Below are 24,367 nucleotides of genomic sequence, written 5' to 3'. Positions count from 1 at the left end.
CTTAGCACCAGTTTATGGCCCAGCTAATCTGCTCTTATCCAATTTCTGCTATATAGAGCCAGGAGCCCAGAGATTCTTTCAGGTCTCCCATGTGGGTGCAGGGGCCCAAACACTTAGGCCATCTTCTGCTGCTTTCCCAGGCACATTGGTAGGGAGCTGGATCAGAAGTGGAGCAGCCAGGACTTGAACTGGGGCCCATATGGGATGCCAGCATCACAGGGAGCGGCTTAATCTGCTAAGCCAGAATGCCAGAACCCCCAAAATAAATGGAATTTTAAAATTCCATTTTCCATGAACGTTTGAAGTACCCTAGTATTTGTTTTTTAAGATTTATTTATTTTATTTGAAAGTCAGAATTACATGCAGAGAGAAGGAGAGAGAGAGAGAGAGAGAGAGAGAGAGAGAGAGAGAGAGAGAGAGAGAGAGTCTTCTATCTGCTGGTTCATTCCCCAATTGGTCGCAATGGCCAGAGCTGCAATGATCCGAAGCCAGGAGCCAGGAATGTTTTCCATGTCTCCCATGTGGGTGCAGGGGCCCAAAGATTTGGGCCATCTTCTACAGCTTTCCCAGGCCATAGCAGAGAGCTGGATCAGAAGTGGAGTGGCCAGGACTTGAACTGGTGCCCATAAGGGATGCTAGCACTGTAGGCAGTGGCCTTACCCACTATGCCACAGCACCGGCCCCATACCCTAGTATTTGGGTGGTCACAAAGTAAAGCATCATCCTGGGATAATAGCTATCTAAAATTCTTGAAGACGGGAGTGAGTGATAGGCGAGGATATTTATGTTTGGGGTATGTGGTTGGAGCAACCTTGAACAGCATAGTGAGGGAGAGAGGAGAGAGAGAGAGAAAGAGAGAGAAGATCTGGTAAGGGGAGGAGGCGCCAGGGGATTGGGGTGCTTTGAGGGGGAAATGGGAAGGTGAGGCCCGTCAGTCAACAGACCTGCTCAAGAGGCCTGGGGGAAGAAACTGCTTCTCCACTGGTGATGCTTGGCAGAAATGCCCAGAGACGTGAGGACTCACCTTCTCCCTAGAGCCCCATCCCCATGTCTCTTTCTACTCAATCATCTGTAACCTCTGACTCTTGCTAGAATTCGTTTTTGGAAAATGGAGTAAGGCATAAGATTCATGATTTTCACTAACAGTTTTCCCCATCCCTACCAAATACATATTGAAGAAATATTCAAAACAGGTCACTGGAAACAACTGCCTTGGAGTCGAAGGACTCTCAGGTCAGAGCCACAGACCTTGTTGGTTCTAAGCTGAAAAGCCTTTCACTCAGCCCAGCTTCCAAAGTAACCAGCGCTGTTGAGGGGATGGTCAAGTAGGGTCAGCAACATTGCAGGCAGAACTGTAAATTTCCTGTTAGAGATGCCACCTGCCTTCACCATGCCAGCTCTCCTTCCAGGCCAGCTAGATAATGGAAGTCAACAGGGTGTCTTTCCTAAGGAGGCTTGCACCTCCCTTATGATGTCCCTTCCAGTACCCCATATGAGGAGATAGATAGGCCTGGGCCTCATACCTGGCCAGGCTTTAAAGCTCACCTGATTATTATCAGGCCCCATCTGTTGGTGTCCATTTGCCTCTCAGTGGGGGAAACTTGCTCATGGTTTAGACAGCTCCTTTTTTAAGCCCTCTAATGGACTCCATCCTTTGTTCTAGGCCATATGAGTTTAATCTGCTTGCTAGATTCATTTTCTCCAGACTTGAAACAGTGACATTCTAGATGGCCGTGCACACAAAACCTCGGATGGAAGCGTTCTCTGCAAGCTGGCACTGTGTTGCCCTTGAGAAGCCACCTCCTGCTGGAACCCTGTCTTGACTCTGCCCCTGTTCAGCATGAAGCAGCCAAAGTGGTCATTGCTCAGTTACCCTAACAGAAGTTAGGGTCCATTTTCCTGGAGGAGGGAATGTGAGGACTCAGATGGGTTAATAGGCAGTCAGGGTGGTCCTGGTGGAAATTTAAGGTGCAAAATGCTAGCTTTTCCCAAAAGTTACCTTTGCAAAATCAAAAGGGCCTGCCCCATTCCTCAGGAATTTCCAGTTTTACCATGAGAATAGCAAGGGAGTGGCGATTCCAACCTCCTGACCACGCAGTTTATTGTGAAAGCAAGTCACCTATCCAACCCTTGTGGATGGCTTTTTTGTTGTATTATGAGCAAGCCGCAGAGGGTAAAAGATTGCAAAATCAGGCCTTTGGATGGGTTTTGTCCCTACCTTGTAACTGATAACTGAATGTCAAGCTGTTAAGTTTTTTTCTTCCCCAAAATTGTGTTAAAAAAAAAAAAAAAATCCCAACACCACCAGCCCCTTCAGCTTTTTTCCTCTTTTGAGCCCGCTCCATGCCATTCTGGCTGGAGGTCCCTAACTTAAAATAAATCTTGCTTTTAAGCCTTTAAAAAATATTCAAAGCATTCTTTAAGTCTCCAAATTCTTACCCACCCAAGGGCACCCAAACATTATGGTCTGGCTCTGGTGCCAGACAGTGCATGCAGCCTTCTGTGTACATCTGTTCTGAGACAGTCACTGAGATGAGGTGAAGGTCAGTGATTCCCAGCATCTCACCTTGGGGTGACATTTGATAAAGATAAGGCAAGACCACACTGAATACAGGAGCAGGAAGTGGGGATGCTGTGGTTTGGGGACCCTACCTGGAAGTAGAGACTGAGTTCTCAAACAACTATTCTAGTGTTAGGGTTGCATCATGAGTTCATCTTTTACACTTGGAGTTGTGAGGCCCCCACTCTACAAGAAAGTTGGCCAAGACAACTGTAGGTGTTGATAAACCTTAGGAATACACTTCCACACTGCCTGCAGAGGCTCTGACTGAAGTCACTGTAGCTGGCTGATGGGTAGTTGGCAACCTGTGTGACACAAGACCAGAAGGGGTAGCACCTGTGGCATGCACAGAGCTGGGCAGGCCTGGATTAAGAAAAGCCAGTAAGGCAAGAGGGCTGGCCAGGAGTTATGGTCGAAGCCAAGAGAACCTGTGTTGTCTTTGCAGGCAGGTAAGCATGAGTGCCATTTTCCCAAAAAGAACCTGGAACTGTTTGCTTACTAGTGAGTGACACTGGGCAAGCTTGTAGCTGATTTATTCTCCTCTCAGCAGCAGAGGGAGGTAGAGAGTAAAAAATGAAGTGGATTGAGCCCTACATGAACAATAAGCACTTGTTAAAGGGCAGCAAAATTAAAGGTATTTATTATAAGAAATAATTTGTCTACCTCTCTAGCAGACAGGCAGCACTGTAGAGAACCATTGAGATTTAGGAGGTAGAGAGACCTAGAATCCAAGTCTAGAGGAACACAAGAGGATATGGTAAGGGAAGGGACTTCCATTCAAAAAAATGACACATGTCAAAATGATCTGCTGATCCTTCTTTGGTGCTGTATATATGATCTTATATAAATATAGGGCTCGAGTGTGACGCCTGTTGCCCAAAAGGGCAACACTTGAGCTTCACTTGAACCTCAGAAAGGAGGGGTCAGAGATCGCTGGGTGAGAAGCAGCCACAGAAGGAAGTAGAACCCAGGAAAACTGCAGCACTGGGGGAGGGCAGCCTGTCTGCATCAGCACCCATGGGCAATGCCTTTGCCACAGCTTTAAGAGCCCATTGTGGCCGGCGCCGTGGCTCAACAGGCTAATCCTCTGCCTTGCGGCGCCGGCACACCGGGTTCTAGTCCCGGTCGGGGTGCCGGATTCTGTCCCTGTTGCCCCTCTTCCAGGCCAGCTCTATGCTATGGCCCGGGAGTGCAGTGGAGGATGGCCCAAGTCCTTGGGCCCTGCACCCCATGGGAGACCAGGAGAAGCACCTGGCTCCTGGCTTCGGATCAGCAAGATGTACCGGCCGCAGCGGCCATTGGAAGGTGAACCAACGGCAAAGAAGACCTTTCTCTTTCTCTCTCTCACTGTCCACTCTGCCTGTCCAAAAAAAAAAAAAAAAGCCCATTGTTAAGTGTGGAAGCAAAGGCTAAACAGCATGGCGTTACAGTGGCCACCATGTTCACAAAGGCAAGGCACTCTCTGTCCAGTGGGCTCCAGCAGCCTTTCCTCAACGTACTTCTCACTCTTCTCATCCTATAGTCAGGCTGTGTGGGCTGTGGGTGCAAGGAGGCAGGAGCAGGGAGCCTTTCTCAAACCGCCAGTTGTGGGGAACAATTAGAATTATTTTCATTCATGACTGTATCCTAGCAGAGAAATGCACTGCATATCAGCTTTTTAAAAGATGTGTTTATGTATTCAAAAGGCAGAGTGATGGGAGGCACTGGACCAGAGAGAGCAAGAGTGAGAACAAGAGAGTGTGTGATGCAGAGAATCTTCCATCTGCTAGTTCAATTTCCAAAGAGCTGCAACAGCCAGGTCTGGGCTAGGCAATGCCAGGAGGCAGGAATTCCATCCTGGTTTTGCACTTGCAGCAGGGGCCCAAGCCCTTGTGGTCATCAAATCAGCTGATTTCCCAGGTGCATTAGCAGGGACCTGGGTCCAAAGCAGAGCAGCTGGGACTTGAACTGGAGCTCAGATATGGGATGCAGGCATCACAAGCCCAAGCTGTGCCGCAACATCAGCCCCTTTTGCATATCAGCTTTCTAATGTGAACTTGAAAATTTGTGTGCGTGTATGTGTGTGTGTGTGAGAGAGACCTATCGAACGATCCAAAAGATAAAATTATCATGTTTATATTTTGCCCAATAATTCATTTTTTTCTCCCTTTACTAAACGTCTCAGAATTGCCTTTCAGTTCTTTGGTTTTTATTATAGATAACAACAAGAAGGGTGGGAGAGAGCTGAGTTGGTTTGCAAACATCTGCCTCTGAATAACTCAGAGGAGAAACACAACTAGGAAGATAGGCCCTTCACGGGAGTGGCAGATTCCACTCCCTCATTTACTTCTCAGTGTATTCTAGGGTTAATCCTGCTCTTTCAGGTGCTTGCTCTTTTGTCATCATTGTAGCATATCTTGAAGACTCACATCATTTTTATGAAGATCCCAAGGTAAATCTAAAAATCTGCTGGATAACATAATATTATGCTTGCCCAGGGAAGCTGGGAAGAGGTAGGGAACCACTTCTGGAACCTGAGCATGATAAGTAAACACAGGTAAGAATTAGTACAGTCAACGTCTTCCAGATCTCAATCTATTTTTATTTGTAATTTATTATAAAAAGTGAATCTGTATCTTACACAAAGTTACTTTAAAAATAGCAAAGTTTACCAAAAGCTACTGAATCGGAGGCCGAGGGATTCACTGCCAAAATGCAGATTTACATGGTAAACCTGAGAGCTGAACACACTGAACACAATTCTTCCATTTTGTAATAATTCGTTGCCAGAGCAAAACCAATTGTACATGTTTCCAAATATGTGATAAAGATAAAATAACAATTGCAGCCTTCACTGTGAATTAACAAAGGCCCTACTCAAGAGTTCCTCATTGTTTCTCTCAGAGTGAAACATTTGAAGGATTTTACAAATCTTCTCATAAGAGTTAATATTTTAGACTTATACACAACATATGTCTGCACAAACACATCTATTCTAACTCTATACCCTTGTGTTTTTTTACAATTGCACCATCTCAGTTATAGTGAACATGCAGGAGGCATTCATAATTGTTTTTCTTAGCAGTAGTGTAATATACAAGTCAAATGCAAATCTTAAATATAATATAAAATTCAATTGTATGCCATCTCAACCCAATACCTTGGCTCATATACTCTAGGTTAATGCTTTAGTGTTGGTGAAATGGTTCACGCTTAAAAAAAGAAAAAACACAAAACAGTGATGAGAACTAGTCCATTACCAAAGCCACTTGGTACATAGCTCCCAGGGGATGTAACCATGAATGACAAGAAACAGGAAGAAGCCAGCTTTTCACACCCAGTTGCAGAAAAGAAATAATAACATATAGGGCATTTTACAATAGTTATTAAACTATTTCATATACAGAATGTCTTCGTAATAAGAACCAGGGTTCAAAGTAACTCCTCCCCTACCCCACCAGTCTTTCTCTTCTTTTCAGAAAGAAATAAACCCAGATCCCAATGCATTGTATGGTTACTGAAGTCAAAGTGGACCCACAGTTATATTCTTAGGCTTTTGGTAGGGATGAAGGATCATAGGATCAGTTCTAAATATTGCAGGGTATGATACAGTGGAACTACTCAATTAGGCAGAAATATAGGCACTGGCTTCTTTCCAAGTAAATACAAGCTCAAGTATCACTGAAATCCTTTAGTACAAATATACTGCTACTCTCAAGTGTTGATCAAATTTAATGGGGAGAGTGAGTGGAGAAGGAAGATGAAATAACCACATGTGGCTAGGATAACGCTAAAAGAATATAAAGATGGAAACATAATTTTATTGAAAACACAGGAAATAACGTCAGTTCCAGAGAACAATGGTTTATTTTAATGAACCAATAGAACACAATATTTTAAACAAGTCTGAATCTGAAACAAGAACAAATATTTTCACTATCAAAAAAAATGTTATGCAAATAAATCACCACAGCACCCCACAGCATGCCTATGGAGCAGTCCTGAAGATCTCCATTTACCCTGTGTCACATGAGTGTGTCAAATGATAGTGAAATATGGGGACACGCCGGGGAACAATCCAGACTGATGGTGAAGAATGAACATACACATCTGGGTGCCACCCAGACGTACCCTGATGGAGGTGAGGAAAAGAACACTGCACCGTTATAGGCATACAAACAGATTCTCAAACTAAAGTTAAGCATTTGGTTTTCTTTTACATAACTAAGGAAATAGAACACTCCATGATTATAAGTAATGAATAAAAATAATTGCTACCCTGAAATTAACCTACAACGTTTTGTAATTTTGGAAAACATACTCCATACATGAAATAACTAGGTTACCACTTGCATACATGGGGTATAAATGTGTCTCCGTGTATATCCCTGTGTGTGTCCACGTGTGAATGCAAATAAAAAATGAACCAATGTCATTGGTAGCATAAGCCATAAACTTTGTTCTCAATAACTTCCTCATTATCATTGTTTTGGAAAATGCATATACATTTTTAGAAATGAAATGTCAACTAAAGTCTTATAATTTAACAACTTCCATTTTCTTCATTTAAAATTCCCAAAGGAAAAGGAAAACTTGTAAAATAAAGACCCACTCAGTGCAGGAAAGATGGTGTTAACACCCCATTTTGTCTGTCAAGTGGTAGTCCCATTGTTGAATGCATCAGTGCTTGATGTTTCTAAAGCTACCTAAATACTGGTGAATAAGATTTAAATACGATATTCAAGATCTATGGCACCAACAACAACATAATTTGCACCAGCAACTGTACCCTAGTGTGGTGGAAAGCAGCTTATGATATTTATTATTGATCCTGCCAGTGAACTGCTTCCACAAATTTATGGAGGTGATTAAGAAAATTCAGTCAATGCTTTTTGCAGTTGAACAGAGCCAGTGACTCATGCAGAGGTTCTAGTTTGTCAGGTGATTGGTAACAAACTTGAATTTTGTTTTTAAAACTCTTCCTATATGGGAGAGTGGGATTTTTCACACAAATTCAGTTATGTGGCTAAAAGCACTTTTCCTTGTGTCATATTCACATCCCAAAATGAAGATAATTTTATCCAACACTGGAATCAGTACTCTTGATAATTCTATGGCAAAACATGAAAATAACCATCAACTCACATTAAAGAAAGGAACATAACAACAACAAACAATAAAAACAACTCTGGATATAGTCAGAATCTATTTTTTGAAGTCCTTGAAGAAAGTTTCATCAGTTGTGCCTAGTTCCCTGAGAACTTAACTGTTCTGACTGAAGGCAAAGTTTGGTCAGAAGTAGTATATTTTATACTGTTGCTTCCCATCCAGTATAAACAATAGTGTGTTAGGCAGCTTTTGGTGTTCTATGTTTATTATAGCTACTAGTTTTCAAATTTAATCTGATGTGAATTATTCTTTGCCTGAAATTCAGGGGTGTGTGAAGCTACATATGCTATACTTCAAAGAGCAATTTCATTTTCCTGGAACAAAGTGAGAAAAATCACACCACAAACCACATTTCACATTTACAGTACTCTCTGTCTATAGTGTTTTCCAGTTTGGTGTAGATGCAGCTAATGGCTTACTTCAGAGTTGCATCCAAAATGAGGTGGCATTGGAATGCCTGGAGCCATTAGAGGAAAGCACATTAATAATGTACATTTCCCAAATGTGAGTCAGTCAATTTTATTCATTTAACAATATGCATAATAATAAAAGGTCAAACACAAAGCTCTTTTATAACAAGGAGCAAAATGTATTCCAGAAGAGATAAAAGCATGAGATGAATTTCAGTTAACTGTGTCTATTTCTTTGTGGGCTTTGAAAACTCACGTCACACACTGAATAGAAGCTGAATGTTTTATATTAGAATCACATCTAGAGATCATGCAAATGGAGGGAAAAAGTATGCTGCTTCAATGCTCACTAAATTTCTACAAAGTATTTTAAAATCAATTCTGAAAGTCAAATCTGTACCTCTCTCTTCCATCACTGTTTTGTGAGTAATTAAGAATTGTACCCGTACAGTGGCTCAGTGATTAGGAAAGAGAGAGGTATACGATAAGCCATCCTCTCACAAGGAAACCCCCAAATACTTCATGGCATGAAACACAAGGCTTTTGTTATCCAAATGCAATGAACTGCAGAGTATAAAAACATTCTTGAGCAGAAAGCACACAAACACGAGAATCATAAACAACCAAAATCAAGGACACCAATAGTAAATTCTTATAGAAATGCCTATGTTCTCTGTACCTTACAAAAATTCTTAGCAGATGTTGAATCCAAGATTACACAATAGAAACATGTTTTATATTTAATATGAAGGATCTTAACAAATTAAAAAAAAGGCTTTGATGACAGGTAAGAAGAAATGTTCAAGAACACATTAATTTCCAGGATTCCCCCAAAACACATCTTGGTGAATACCCTGCTCCTGTTCAAAGTGAGGCCCAAGGCAGGCATTTTCTCAGGGCTCATCATTGTTGTTAAGAGAAAACCAGATTAAGGAAGACTCAAGCAAGCTGGGAAAGGAAGTAAAAATTAAACCAAAGAGGAGTTCTGCCAAGCATAATATACCCTTGTCTAAAAAAAAACTAAGAACATAAATCAAAGACAGTGGTGAGTATACATCAAGGAAATTTATGTTGATGAGTTCATGGTCTTGATTCTAGTATCAAAACAGGAAGTCAGTGAAAATAAGTGTGCAAAGAAGTCACAAGGACTGAGGGAGGAGGAGGAAATAACACCTGTACAATCTTCACGGTAAAAGCTTCAGTGACTTCATGCCCCTCATCCCACCCTTGATGTGTACTTCTTACATTTTCAATAAGTTAAAGGTCAATTATTCACAAAACTTCAGTTCAGTGTTAACACTTTTAATATAGGGTCGACACTGAGTTGCTCTAGTGTGTGACCTATGGTTACGATTCATCATAATCATCACTCACTTTCCATCTTTACAGCACAGGCTGTTCTGTTTCACACTTAAAGCCCTGGGGCTTCCTTTTAAACGCGGTTCTGAGACCTGGGTGTCTTCTTTGTAGATCAGCATTTATCTAAACACGTCTGCAAACGTTCAGTTACAGGGAGAGGAAGAGTGTTGAGCAAATTCTCCTCGACAATCAGACAGCTCCGCTTCAGGGACTGACAGCCTTCCAGTTCGGGAGGAAGCGTCTCCAGATAATTACCGATGAGCTCCAGATGCGTCAGGTGTGACAGCTCACCCACGTGAGGCGACAAGTTCATCAGACTATTTTTCCCCAAAAGTAAACACTGCAGTTTTTTGCACTGAAACAATCCATCTGGTAGCATCTCAATCTGGAAAGGGGAAAAAAAGAAGCCTATGATAATACATTTACTCATGTACACTGTTGGCTACCTTTGTCACATATATGCCTGCACGTTTATAGGGAGACAGACAACAGCAACAATCGATCTGAAGTAGATGAAAAGACAAAGGAAAAATAAGGATAGGCGAATCACAAGGAGTCAGGACACTGGGGCTACCCTTGTTGTATATGGGAAGGCAACAAATTTGGATCTAAACACTCTACCAAGCAACTCTTAGGGAAAATACAATTACATACATATTGCCCCTAAAAAGAAAACAGACCAGTAACTCAAAAGTATCAGAGCTATTCTTGAATCCTTGATCAGAAATAAGTTTATTTCAAGGGTCCTCCTGAAAAGTTTATTGTGTAATGCAATGAGCAACACCCTAAAACATCCCAAGACCAGACAAGACTACTTTATATACTTTTCCTCAATATAGACTGAACATTTTTATTCTGTTTTTTTTTTTTTAAACCTCTACAGAAGCAGAGACAGAAAAGGTATGATAATATACAAGTACACTTCACTCTCCTCTATATACATACACATATGAGTATTTATGCTGCTTTCTGGCCTGGCCTCAGTTAAATAATTCATATAGCACAAAAGTGTGATTTTAAATATGAAAAATAGCTTGTAAATTAGGCTAACTCCTTAAGTTACTCAACTTGACTGTTTCCCTATAAGGTGGATTGTATGTGAATTACTAAAGGAGCCACAGTATGTATATGAAATAGGGTTTACTGAGGAAAGATCTGCAGAGAAGGTATGCATTCAAAACCCGTTCAATTCATCACTCCACTGCGGGGTTAGTTTGGACAGAGTACATCCACCTGATGTTTGCCACCTTTTGTTTGCTTGGGGCCGGTGGTAGCTGTGAAATTATGAAATAATGTAGGTTCCTTGCTCCAGAAAGTGGCTTTGTTACAAACAGGGGAGAGAGGATCACGTGGGCTTGGCCTGCACCCTCAGACCTGCTGAGCCTGTTTTGGTGGGGGATGAGTTCTCAGGGCCATCCAGAACTGTCTCTCCTCAAAAGGATAAATACCTTTTATACAGTTGTCCCTTGGTAGCCACAGGGTACCAGTTCTAGGACTCCCTATTCCCAGACAAGACAATCTTCAGATGCCCAAGTCCTTGTATAAAATGACATGGTATTTGAATATAAACGATGCACAACCGCCCATTACTTTCATTTGATTAGTTATAATACTTAACACAATGTAAGAGCTATGTAAATAACTGTCATACTGTATGTGTATGGAATGACAAGAAAAACTGTGCGTGTTCAGTTTAGATATAATTTTTTTTCCAGAATATTTTCAATCTACAGTAGGTTGAATCCAAAGATGGTGAGCCCACAGATACGGAGAGCTGAGTATATGAACTAAAAAATGATAAAATTGCATTAAAAATGTTCATTATATTGGAAACTCCCTTCTATGTCATCTACACACATGTTTAGTGTTGGATATCCTTGAAAGTATCTAATAATCACCATGGCTATGGTAAACATTCAGTATTGACCTTCACTATATATCAAAATATAAGCAAAGAGAAAATATTCTTACTTCATTCCTTATCAAGAGCAGATGCAAATTTGTAAGTATAAGAGGTCTTCAGAAAGTTCATGGAAAACGTGTTTTATGAAAAACTGCATATATTTCAAAAATGTTTAGCATCAAAACAGACTCGTACTAACTTGTTATAACATATCCGAATAGGATTTTTAGTTTGAGGCACAAAGCAAGAAAAGGTATCAGTTTGAAAAAAGCCTCTACTGAACCACTATGAATTCTGCTAAACTTGAAGAAAGAATAAACAGTAAATCTGTGGTGAAGCTGAGATGGAAGAGAGGTGAAATCATTGCTGCTTTTCAAAAAGCGTATGGGGACAATGCCCCAAAGAAATCAGCAACTTACAAATGGATAAGGCATTTCAGGAAGAAACAAGACAATGTAGAAGATAGCTGGTAAAGTTGCTGCCTGCGATGCTGGCACCCCATATGGGCACCAGTTTGTGTCCCAGCTGCTCTACTTTCAGTCCAGCTTTGTGCTAATGGCCTAGGAAAGGCACTGGGAGATGGCCTAGGTATTTGGGTCCCTGTCACTGACGTGGCAGATTCAGATGAAACCTGCCTCTGGCTCCTGGCACCCACCTGGCCCAGCCCTGGCCGCCCTGGCCTTCTTAAGAGTGAACCAGTGAGGCCGGCACCGTGGCTCACTTTCTGTCTTGTGGCGCCGGCATCCCATATCGGCGCCGGGTTCTAGTCCTGGTTGCTCCTCTTCCAGTCCACCTCTCTGCTGTGGCCTGGGAGGGTAGTGGAAGATGGCCCAAGTGCTTGGGCCCTGCACCCGCATGGGAGACCAGGGGGAAGCTCCTGGCTTTGGATCGGCACAGCACCGGCCATAGTGGCCATCTGGGGAGTGAATCAACAGAAGGAAGACCTCTCTCTCTCTCTCTCTCTCATTGTCTATAACTCTACCTGTTAAATAAATAAGTAAAAAAAAAAAAAAAAAAGTGAACCAGTGGAGGGAAGATCTCTGTCTTTCAAATAAATAAATAAATAAATCTTTTGTTTTAAAAAAGATAATGTAGAGTCTGATGCCTGCAACAAAAGACCATCCACATCAACTTGTGAGGAAAAAATTAATCTTGCTCATGCCCTAAAGGATACTGAAGATTAGCAGCAGAAATAACAGCCAATACCATGGACATCTCAATTGTTTGAGCTTAAACAATTCTGACTGAAGAAAGTGGAGCAAACTTTCTGTTCACAAGTGCCAAAAGTGCTGCACCTAGATCATCTACAGACAGCAGCAAAGCCTTCAACAGAAATTCTGAACAAGCAGGATCAAGATTCTGAAGAATTGCTTTGAAAGATTACAACAGACAAGAAAACATGGAGTTAGCAGTGCGATGCTGAAGACAAAGCACAAATGGCTACCAAGTGGTGGAAGTGGTCTAGTCAAAGCAAGAGTGGATCAGTCATGAGCGAAGGTCAAGGCAGCAGTATTTCGGGATGTTTCATTCAAAGTACTTTGCTTATCAACTGAGGGCCAAACAGCAGTGGCATCTGCTTCTTAGAAGAGTGTTTTGGGGATGTCAGCCAGAGTTTAGCAGAAAAACACCTGGGAAATCCTCCCCAGAGAGTCCTTCTCAAGCATGACAACACTCCTGTTCATTCCTCTCTTCAAACAAGGGCAATTTTGTGGGAATTCTGAAGGGAAATTATTAGGCATTCACTTTACAGTCCTGAATTTACCCTTTATGCCCTTTTATTCCATAATCTTAAGAAAAAAAATCTTTAGGGGCCAGCGCTGTGGTATAGTAGGCTAAGCCTCTGCCTGCAGTGCCAGCATCCCTTGTGGGTGCCGGTTGGTGTCTTGACTGCTCCTCTTCTGATCCAGCTCTTTGCTATGGCCTGGGAAAGCAGCGGAAGACGGCCCAAGTGCTTGGGCCCTGTACCCACATGGGAGACCCAGAAGAAGCTGCCAGCTTCAGCTGTTGTGGCCATCTGCATAGTGAATCAGCAGATGGAAGACCTTTCTGTCTCCCCATCTCTCTCTGTAACTCTGCCTCTCAAATAAATAAATAAAATCTTTAAAAAAATCTTTAGAGGATACTCAACATAGTTAAGTTCCCAGGACCCTCAGTTCTTTAGGGATGTACTCAATGGTTGGCATTATCATTTATAAAGGCTTATTCATCTTGATAAAATTTATGTTGAGAAATAAATTTATATTTTTATTGTTTAATTCCAATTTCCATGAACTTTCTAAAGTTCCTGCCTAGACTTCAATATTGAGAAATGAGGTAAAAAGATGAAAAAGAAATATAACCTTTAAAAACATTTTTTTATTTGAAAGACAGGGTGATCTCTCTGTCTCTCTCTCTCTATATATAGATATCTATATATGTAATATATATAGATATGTATATACAGCTATATATAGATATATATAGATAGATGGAAGATATATATATATAGATAGATAGATATCTATGTAGATAGATAAAGCCTTCAACAGAAATTTTGAACAGAATTTTGAATATCTATGTAGATATCTATCTATCTCTTCCATCTTGTGTTTTAATCTCCAAATGCCTGCAACAACCAGGGCTGGGCCAGACCAAAGATAGGAACTGTATCTTGGGTCTCCCGTGTGGGTAGCAGGGACCCAAGTACTTGAGCCATCATATGCTCCCTCCCAGGGTACACATTAGCTGGAGGCTGGATGAGAAGTGATGTGGATTTGAGTACAGGTAGTCTAACATGGGATGCAAGCATCCCAAGTGGTGGCTTAATCTGCTGTGCCACGATCCCTGCCCTCTCTAAAGCAATCCCTTCTGGTCAGACATCTGCAGCCCAGAAGCAGGGTCAGTGACTACAAGGGGGAAAAAGTCAGCCTTGTGCTATGTGTACTAAAGGTTGAGTACTTGTTGGTGCCTAAGCAATGACTTAGGCAAACTTGCCCAAAAGGGAGAAACTATAGCTCATCTGTATTCAGTAAACATGTGCTCAATGCCTCCTCTGTGCCAGGATCCCAGCTGGGTGGTGGGGATAAATTGCTAATCAAGCAGATTAGCAAGCTACTGTGAACATTTCTCGCCCAGCATCATGAACCTTTCTTTGGGGCACTGTGCATTGTAGGATTCCCTGTGCATTGTAGGATGTGCGTCATAGGATCTTCAGCAGTATCCTAGGCCTCTACTCTCCTATTGCCAGTGCCACTCCCCTCTTCAGCTGTAACAATGCAACCATGTCCAGAGAAATGTCCTGGGGTGAGGTTGGGGGGCAAAAATCACCCTCAGCTGAGATGCCCTAGAATACTGGCAGAGAAAAACAGTCAATATAAATAGTCTGTAATGGGTGCAATGAGGAAGAGCTAACGTGAGCTGTAGCTGAGACTCCCATATACCTTTCCTTCAGTCAACTTCAGGTACCCGGAAACACCTGGCTGACTTGGACTGATGGCCTACTGGTTGACTTTCCTGATGCCACTGGCCTCACTCTCCTGTCTGAATATCAATCTTCCTTATCAATCTTCCCTCAAAATCTCTGCATGATTCAGTGGACTTCTCAGCCCCCAGGAGAGGAGAGGGATTTCACTGGGCAGCAGAGTGACCTCTGAGGCTGGCCCCTGAAGCCAGAGGCTATTAGACCTTCAACAATGGTACAATGAGAGAGTCAAAAGTGTCCAGTTGGTGATAACCCCTCTCTTTCACCCCCTGTCTCTCTTGGGAGCGTTCTCTCTGTGTCAGTGCCCAGCTAAGGCACAGGATATAATTAGCTTACTCTAATTTATTTTCTTAAAGCAACTGAAGGAACATTGTTATAGACTCAAGACTTTCCTTCTAGGCGGCAATCTTGCCCTGAAAAATCTACTTACAACTTTAAAATTAGTTTGCCTTGAAGCTTACAAGAATACTAAACACTTTTTGCCAAGGTCACTAAATTTTATAAAAATGTTAGATAACATTTTACCTAACTTTTTTTCTTAGACTGGATGATACATGAGGCAGAGATGAAAAAATTTGGCATAATGGACCTCTGACTACTTCCCAAAAACCAAAGAAAAAGTTTATAATTAGGGAGGTGATAAACTTCATAAATAGATTTTTAAAAAAACTATAATATATGTATATCAAATAATGTATATAATAGACCAAAAAAAGAAAAAAAGAAAAACTAAAACAGCCACATTATACTCTATATGGCCACCAAATGTGTTCAGCAAAATTCATTGAAGTCACCAGAACAGAATGGTTCTCTTTCCATGTCTAAGGTGGACACTGATAATTAAATGCCCCATTGCTTCCCAGAGGCTGGAATCTTAACTTCAGAATCTTCTCAGTATCAACTCTCCTTTTTTCTTGATCAATTAACATGCTATCTCAGGATATGCTAATCACTGATAGAGCCATCATTTCAAAAAACAAAGCTGAATATTTCCATTCCTAAATAGTGATGAGATAAATGCACAAATACAGAAGACCTAGGTATAAATTGAAGTGCTTCGTAAGATTTGAGTGAATTTAGTTAAATCCTTTCCCACATCTTGTACTTCTCCAACACAATCAATGGCACCTGATCCAATGACCCTTGGACATTGGGAAAGAGACAGATACGGCCCTTGTGTCCCTCCGCTTCCATCTCTCTCTCATCTACCTCACTGCTCAACACAGGTGGAGATGCATCTGCGTAGCAGAAAGAGCGGAAGGCGTCAGAACTCCTGGGTTCCATGTCAGCCCCATACAGGAAGCTTCAGATCTCAGGTGAGGCACTCTGAGCCTCAGTTTCTTTTCTTTTCTTTCTTTCTTTTTTTTTGACAGGCAGAGTGGACAGAGAGAGAGACAGAGAGGAAGGTCCTCCCTTTTCCATTGGTTCACCCTCTAATGGCCGCTGCGACCAGCGCATCATGCTGATCCGAAGCCAGAAGCCAGGTGCTTCTCCTGGTCTCCCATGCGGGTGCAGGACTGAAGGACTTGGGCCACAGCAGAGCACTGGACAGGAAGAGGAGCGACTGGGACAGAATCCGGCTCCCTGACTGGGACCAGAACCTGGTGTGTTGGTGCCACAGGCAGAGGATTAGCCTAGTGAGCCACGGCGCCGGCCGAGCCTCAGTTTCAATATCAGAAAAATGAGGGCAGTGGACAAAGCAGGGGCTGGCAGTTTTTCTCTGAAGGACCTGAAGAGTAAATAGTTTAGGCTTTATGGACCAAGAGGCAAAACTGAAAACATTATATTGGCACTTATATAACAAGAGCCAAAAAATTTAAAGTATTTTTTTTTGACAGGCAGAGTTATATAGTGAGAGACTAGAACCCAGGGTGCCAGTGCCGCAGGCGGAGGATTAGCCAAGTGAGCTGTGGCGCTGGCCTACACTTTTCACTTTCATTACTTAAAGATACTTTAGTCCCTGTTGGGGCGCTGTGTTCTGTCCCCGGTTGCTCCTCTTCCAGTCCAGCTCTCTGCTGTGGCCCAGGAGGGCAGTGGAGGATGCCCAAGTCCTTGGGCCCTGCACCCATATGGGAGACTGGGGGGAGGCACCTGGTTCCTGGCTTTGGATTGGCACAGCGCCGGCTGTAGCAGCCATTTGGGGAGTGAACCAATGGAAGGAAGACCTTTCTCTCTGTCACAAAAAAAAAAAAAAAGGAATAACTGAGTGTCACTTTTCTATGTAATACAGGCCCATTAATGAGAAGAATGGAATGTATTCATGGACACTGAAATTCGAATTTCATGTAATTTTTATGTGTCATGAAATCTGTATTTCTGTTGTTTTTCTCCCCAATCATAAAAAAGAATAAACCATTCATTCTTAACTTGAGCTATTATAAAAACGGACTGTGGGTGGATCTGACCTCCAACCTGTGGTTTGATGACCTGTGGACTAGGAACATGGTGTTCCTTTCAGACACAAGTCTGTGTCTCTTATTTATTTATAATCTACTTACCTACTTCTAAATCATAACTGATTAAACCTTTCCATGGGGTTTTTTTCTTGGCTGTCCTGTCCTAACCCTCTAAGTGCTACAACTAGAACCTTCTCTGAAGGCACATGGTTCAAGTTAACTAGCACTTTCAAGTTTTACCGTATGCAGTGATTCAGACATGAACCTGACTGGCAGACTTCCAGGTACTCCCCACTCTGACCCACCTTGCTAAATTCTCTCATCGCTTACGATCTCTGGGCATGCCTGCTGCAGCTCTCTGTACATGACATCTGTCTTTTTATATTTCCCTAATCCAGTGTTCTCAGGGTGTATTTGTGGAAAACACCCCCACATGTTACTATGAAAAAACAGGTCTTGCTCAAATACATTTGGCAATGTTGCATACCATATCTCCCTCTTGGAGAAGCATAGTGAATATTCATGTTAAATATTCTGCTGTAAACATATGATAAAAGAAACATTTCATGTTTTTCATGACAGAACTTATTACCATCCTAGGGAAGGAACTATGCGGTGTCCTCTCAGGGTAAGTTGGTTACCTAGGGGACTCCTTATTAATGAGTCTTGGTGACAAGCTGAGCTCACTCTCCACTAGAGAAACTAACACTATCAGATTCTGGTGTGCCCAGATCCTGTTCAGCAAGAGTGTGGGCACTCAGAAGCTATGCCAGTCAGGCACTCATATTTGGAGCTTGGATTGGGGCCAATGTCATAAAGAAAAGGAAATCATCAAGAACTTACTTTGTGGTAGGGTAAGGATTGCGGTAGCAGCAATATCAAGTCTTCAGAGGCAGATTGGTGCCCAGGGCTGGTGTATCACATCCTCACCGTTTGCCTTTGAGCCATGATTCTGGCTAGGGTCCTCATTCCTTACTTTGTGTTTGACTTTTTCTAAGATTGGTTTTGTTGCCTTTTCAGTGGTAAGATGAGAGGCCCAGCATCATTTCAATTAATGTCTTTTCTGTTTAACTCAAGAGCTAATATGAAACCTGATACACTGCTCAAGTCTTGAGAACAGAATTTTAAAATCTCTTATTTTAGTAATCTTTACCAATCACTATTCCAAATGGATTAACTGGCAAGTGTTTCTGAGTATACACATATTTAAATCTTTATGCATTCAATATGATGTTTTAATTTCTAATTTTAATAAACATTCTGGTCTCCCCCATAGAATTATGAGAATCTCAAGGTTAGAGGGAACTTTGAAATTAGCTAAATACCTACATGAACATGAATCCCTTAATGGCCTTAATACGATTTTCATCAATTGGCTGGCAATCTGTATCTGGACAGCTTGGTTAATAATGAATCACGTCTCCCTTCTCAAATGCTCATTCAGTCTTTGGGCAGCTCTATGGTGACCACAGTTACTCCCATCAAGCTTTGTTCTCCAAGCAAATTATTCAAATATCTGAAGGCCAATATCATATTCTATTGTCCCCTCACTCTCCACCCCATCCATACCACTTGCCATGATTAGGCCAAACTTCTCCATCACTCTGGTGGATGTGTTCTTAGTGGATTCAGGTTTCTTCATGTCATTTAATTCCCTTCACTGTCTCTTTGACACTAGGTTTAGAGGGGAGTGTGGCTCACCCATTCAAAGGTGCCATGTTCACCATTTTGGTTCTGAAAATGTTCAGCAACTGCTTGCTTCTTGTTGTCAGGTTTCTGAGAAAAATCACTCTAAGACATCATTTTACTTTGGCCATAAAAGTACCTCAACATAAGACTTTTTATGTGCTACAAGCTTTCCTATCTTATTAAAGACAGCATTTATTCAACAAAGGATCTGATTGACATTTCCACCTACACTCCTTCAGGCACAGTCAAAAAGTCAATAACTTGGTGTCAAAATTACCAGTGGACATAAGGTTTCAAGACATCAACCTAACAAAAGATTAACTTGCTCATACATTTAAACAATGCACAGCTACTTAACCATTAAATTAACAATTTAATCAGCCATAACTTTTGCAAATTCCTGTAGTAGTGATTTAATTGGTTATGTTATTTTAGTGGAATTAAAGCTTTTCAAAAGAATTATCTATACTTTTTATTATATACTTAATAGTGGAAAAAGATGTAGCCAAAATATGAATATTAGTCAACTGAACAATTAAATGGTACTAATGAGAAACCTTTACTCTGTTGGTTTTCAGAGTGTGGTCACTAGGCCACTATCGTCAGCTTTATCTGAGAGAATTTTCAGAAATGCAAACTCTTTAGTTCTACACCAGACCTCTGAATCAGAAACTCTGAAGAAGGCCCAGCAATCTGTGTTTTAACAAGCCTTTCAGATAATTCTGATACATACCACTAGTATATTCAACCTGAACTAGTTTTAAAATCTCATAATCTTTTAAAACCGAAAGCTTTCTCACTTATTTTAGAATAGGCTTTCTCCTTTCACAGACACGTGAATTCTTAGACATCACCATGAATTTTGTCCTCTTCTTCCATTTAAAAAATTATTTGAAAGCAGAGCAACACAAAGAGGGAAAGATGGAGATGGGTAAGTGGAGGTGTGTGTGGGGGGAGATAAAGAGAGAAAGAGAGAGAGAGAGAGAGAGGCAGAGAGTGACAGAGATCTTCCACCCACTGGTTCCCTCTCCAAAAGGCTACAACTGCCAGGCCAGGGCTACACCAAAGAGAAGAGCCAGGAATATCACCCTGGTCTCCCACGTGGATGCAGGGGCCTAAGTACTTGGGTCATCTTCTGCTGCCTTCCCAGAAGCAATAGCAGGAAGCTGGATCAGAAGCAGAGTAACCAGGACTCAAAGCAGCACTCCTAAATGGGATGCCAGCTTTGCAAGTGGTAGCTTTATATGCTGTGCTACAATGCTGGCTTCCCCTTCCTCCAATTTTTTGGTATTTATCTAATATCCATGGTTTCCAAAAATAATGTCTGATGATTAATGTGCTAATTAGCCAATACTATGCACTAACATACAATAGGAATGAAAATAAGTCTAGGGAATAATACATTTTTGGTGAGGTATTAGAAAGCAGCAATGGCCACATTCAAGAAAGGAAGGTCAGCTCCATCTCTTGGCAGACCTGACTGCTGTGCTTCCCCTGCTCTTCTTCCCACACAGACATCACCCAAGCTCACTTGGCCTGTAAAGCAGCATGGCATTTTTTCTTTTCTTCTCCTTCACATTTTAACCTAGGAAACTACTCATTTGTTTTGTTTTCTCTTGTTTCAGTGAAGTTAACTTTTCCTCAAGTTGGCTTTACTGTTGCAAATTATGGTTCATTTTTAAGCATGGAAGCTGGCAAAAGCTTCGCAGAAGCCCTAGTGTTGCATTACAGAGCCAGACCATTCATTTTGAATTTTCTTCCTAGGTATTCATGTAGACTTCAACTCTTTTTTATTGCATCACAAAAAGGATTTATGAATAATTCATAATCCCAGATTTTTAAACAAAAAGTTATTCCTTTTCGGCAGATTTGCAAAGCTGAAAAATCTTTCTCAAACATTAGAAGTACTTAAAAACTTTCCAAAACAAAAAGTAAGCTCCACCATAACCAATTAATTAAAATACTTGAACCGTGTGGTACTTATGTAGAAAATGGGGAGAAAAGTAAAATGGACATTTGTTGAGCAACTATTTCATGCCAGGAACTATGCCAAATGTCTCTATACTTTTTCATAAAATCTCCATGACAACTTGTAAGTTAGGTTAAAAACTGATACCCAGTGTTTTGGTAATTTGTTCAAGACCACATGGGGTTGGGCTTGGCTCAGAGAATGCCTAGTGTGACTTAAAATGCATTTTCTTTTCCTACATTACACACTGCAAACACAGCAACTACTCAAAGGGCTGGCTGAGAAAAGGGAAGAATGAATTTACTTACATTGTTGTTGGTCACAGCAAAGTACTGCAGATTACTCAGATACTGGATTTCTTCTGGAATGAAGGTCAGGTGGTTATAGCTTAGATCCAAATAATGCAGTTTGGTGCATAGAAAAAGCTGCAAGGGCAGATTCTCGATATTATTATGATCCAGAGAGAGCTGCTCAAGGTTAGATAATGCCCCGATCTGGGCAGGAATATAAGCAATATTATTGTGCCACAACTTCAAGCAGGACAGATTCTGAAGATGCTGGAAGCTAATGATCTCTTCCACCGTCTTAAGGTTATTTTCCTTGAGGTCTAATTCATGCAGATTGTTGAGGCTGAAAATGGAGTGCGGAATGCGTTCCAAGTCACAGCCGATCAGTTCGAGGCTCTTCAGGTTGACCATCTTTTTGAGGTTGTTCAACACCACCAGCTTGCAGCCCTCGTTGTCGAGGGACAGCTTCTGCAGCGAAGGCAGGAGGTCTGTGACAACCTGGGGGATCCGAGATAGGCTACTCTTTAAGTAGAGTGTCCTCAGGTTCTTCAAGTCCTGAAAGCCCTCCAACTGCGCGGGAGTCAACTGCTCGGGGAGGACACAGCCTGACAGGTAAAGCTCCTTGAGATTCTTCAAGCGGAACACCCAGCGGGGGATTTTCCCCATCTCGGTAAATTTCAGGCGGAGGATTTTTAGATTTTCCTCCAGAAAGGCCAGTGCAGGATGGTCCACCAGCAAAGAAGAGTGGTAGACGTGCAGCTCCCTGAGGTTGACCAGCTGCGAGACGGCAGAAGGGAGCTTGACCTCCGGGATGAGCTCCAGGCTCAGCACCTCCATTTCCGTTAACTCAAACACGTTGTCTGGGAGGCCGCTGAGCATGAAGAGCCGCAGCTCTATCTTGTCCTGGGGATTCTTCACCAGCTTACTTTTCAGCTTCTCCACTGTCCACTCGTTGTTGAGGTTGATCTGCTTCAGCTTGTTCTCGCTGACCTCCGACAGGAAGATGGAGAAGCGTTTGGAGTACAGCGGGTCGTACTGATCCGCCAGGTGCAGTATGAAGGCGAAGTCATTCTGGACGTCAGGGATGTCGCTGTAGTTGCTTTTCTCTCTCAATGCCTCGAAGGAATATTGCTTCAGGGAACTCCTCAGCATCCACCACAAGCTGTAGGAGGAGGTGAGACCATAAAGAATAACCAAGATGACATAAAAGGAAGCCAGGACCTTAAATATTTCTGCCAAGGAGTAGACACACTGGTAGCGCTTGTATCCTGTGAAAGCCTGCACATCAATGGAGCAGTCGATTTCAAGAGTGATATAGGTTAGAAAATACGGAACATAAGTTATGATGAGGACAAACAGGATGACCTTGACTATTATCTGCTTCAGATACACCCTATAAATGATGTCCTTCTGCTCCACGTGCATGCGGAATCTCTTCACCTTCTCAAAGATGGCTTTGGCTTGTTCGCCCTCCTTCTTGTCCAGGACACTGGAAGTGGGGCTTTCTATGCCAGCTGACTCCAGCCCTGGCTGTGGGTAGGGCAACGACTGTTTGCTGGAGTCAACCTCGGCGGAACACCCTGAGGACGAATGCAAAGTCTTAGACTTGGAGAGTTTCCGGGGCCTCACGGACTGCTCGGCCACTGTTTCAGACAGGGCGCGGGTGGTCCACGGAGAGTCGAAGCACTTGTGAAGGATGGCCACGAAATGCTCCAGTCGGGAACTGGTACTGGGGTAGTGGAGCCAAAAGTTGCTGCAGGCTGCAAAGATGAGCGTGTGCAGGAGCACCAGGTAGGGGAAGAACTTTGCAAACCAATGGAGTTGTTTCTCGTAACAGACAGCATCGATATAGGAATACTGCTGTCGGTGGAGGTCATTCTGGATTCGGAGGGGGAGTGGAAGTGGCATCCGGGGATGAGAGGACACATTCACGCTGGCTTTCAGGATGTCCCAAGGCACGGCGCAGTGATTGTCAAACTCCACTTTGCACGGAAGACAGCACAGAACCCTGCTCTGTGTCAGCTGGAGAGCTCCGGCCAGCACGGCCACCAGCAGCATGATCAGGGTGATGTAATACCAGAAGACATCCCACCATGGTTTTAAGATGTGGTAGGAGGACTGGGCATCTGCTAAACACTTCAGCTCTGTTAGGGTAATCATGACTTTCCCTTGTAGGCGTACAGAAACTGGAGAGGAAAACAAAAGAAACACCACTAAAGCAAGAACAAATAAGGGTTTAATGCTGATGCCTGTACAGATACCAAAGCAGGATTTATGCTCATAGGTGAACTGAGGAAGCTGGGCTGACCAATGGGCACTTAAGTCTTATGGCCTCTGGAAACTTCAGGCCTCCCCAACTCTGCACTGCAAAGTCCCTTAGATGGGGGACCATAGAGTGACTAATTGGGTCTGTACAGGTGTACTACTTGAGGCAATTATCTGTTACCTCTTGGAGCTCAGCTCCAAGCCAGGCTACTAAAAACCAGAGCTGGTTCTTCAACTCATACTGGAAAAACTTATTGTTGTGTTACTGCTTTTAGCAGTCACACTTAATACCCTCCAAAAGGTTGGAATAAGCTCCTCTCCACATGCAGTTCCACATCTGGAACATCAGTTGCAGCCTCGGAGCTGCTTCAATCACAGGAACCTTTACAGAACCTACCCTTTAGGCATAGTGAAATCTACTGATTCTGTGACCAAAACAAACTGTCACTACTCCCCCTCAACTCCTGCTTTGTAACTTACATGCATATGTATTTAGAAGTTGGGAAACAGCAACAATGGCTTAAAGAGAGAGAGAGGGAAGAAAAATCCTTGGCAAAATACTCTTATCAAGGGGGAAACCCTCCCATGTTTAATGGTGTGATGACAAAGTGCTATGTAGTAGAGTATACTCTACTACTAAATTATTTTTGTCTTCAAAAATAATGTTCAAAAAAAGTATGGATATTATATTTTCATATTTAAAGTTGTTCAGATAAAACTCCCAAGAATTTCTATGTTTATTTATACATACAATTATTTAACAAATTGTTCATTAGAAAAAAATCTAGACCCTCTATAGTGTGGCAGAATAAGATAAAAAGAAATATTTTGGATCTTATAAACCATCTTTGTAAGTACAAGAGGAAAAAGTAATCATGGTAGCATGGTCACCCAAGCTGGTAGTCCAACTCTCACCACACC

The 24,367-nt window shown here is 42.2% G+C and overlaps 1 protein-coding gene across 1 annotated transcript in view; it reads right to left on the bottom strand.

Annotated features, from left to right (window-relative positions):
* Nucleotides 1-5,543: 5,543 nt before the first annotated feature.
* Nucleotides 5,544-24,367, bottom strand: part of LRRC8B (leucine rich repeat containing 8 VRAC subunit B) — an 84,722-nt gene continuing 65,898 nt past the window's right edge. The window contains exons 4-5 of the mRNA XM_062191698.1: nucleotides 21,203-23,367; nucleotides 5,544-9,862 (exon numbers count right to left, since the gene is read on the bottom strand). Coding sequence (XP_062047682.1) covers nucleotides 9,590-9,862; nucleotides 21,203-23,341 — 2,412 coding nt within the window. The 5' untranslated portion in view covers nucleotides 23,342-23,367 and the 3' untranslated portion in view covers nucleotides 5,544-9,589. The remainder of the gene's footprint in view (nucleotides 9,863-21,202; nucleotides 23,368-24,367) is intronic.

Source organism: Lepus europaeus, chromosome 5 (genome assembly GCF_033115175.1).
Source record: "Lepus europaeus isolate LE1 chromosome 5, mLepTim1.pri, whole genome shotgun sequence".
In the NCBI taxonomy this organism is placed as follows: domain Eukaryota; kingdom Metazoa; phylum Chordata; class Mammalia; order Lagomorpha; family Leporidae; genus Lepus; species Lepus europaeus.
Note: the sequence above shows the minus strand (reverse complement) of the source record. Positions and strands in the feature narration are given on the sequence as shown.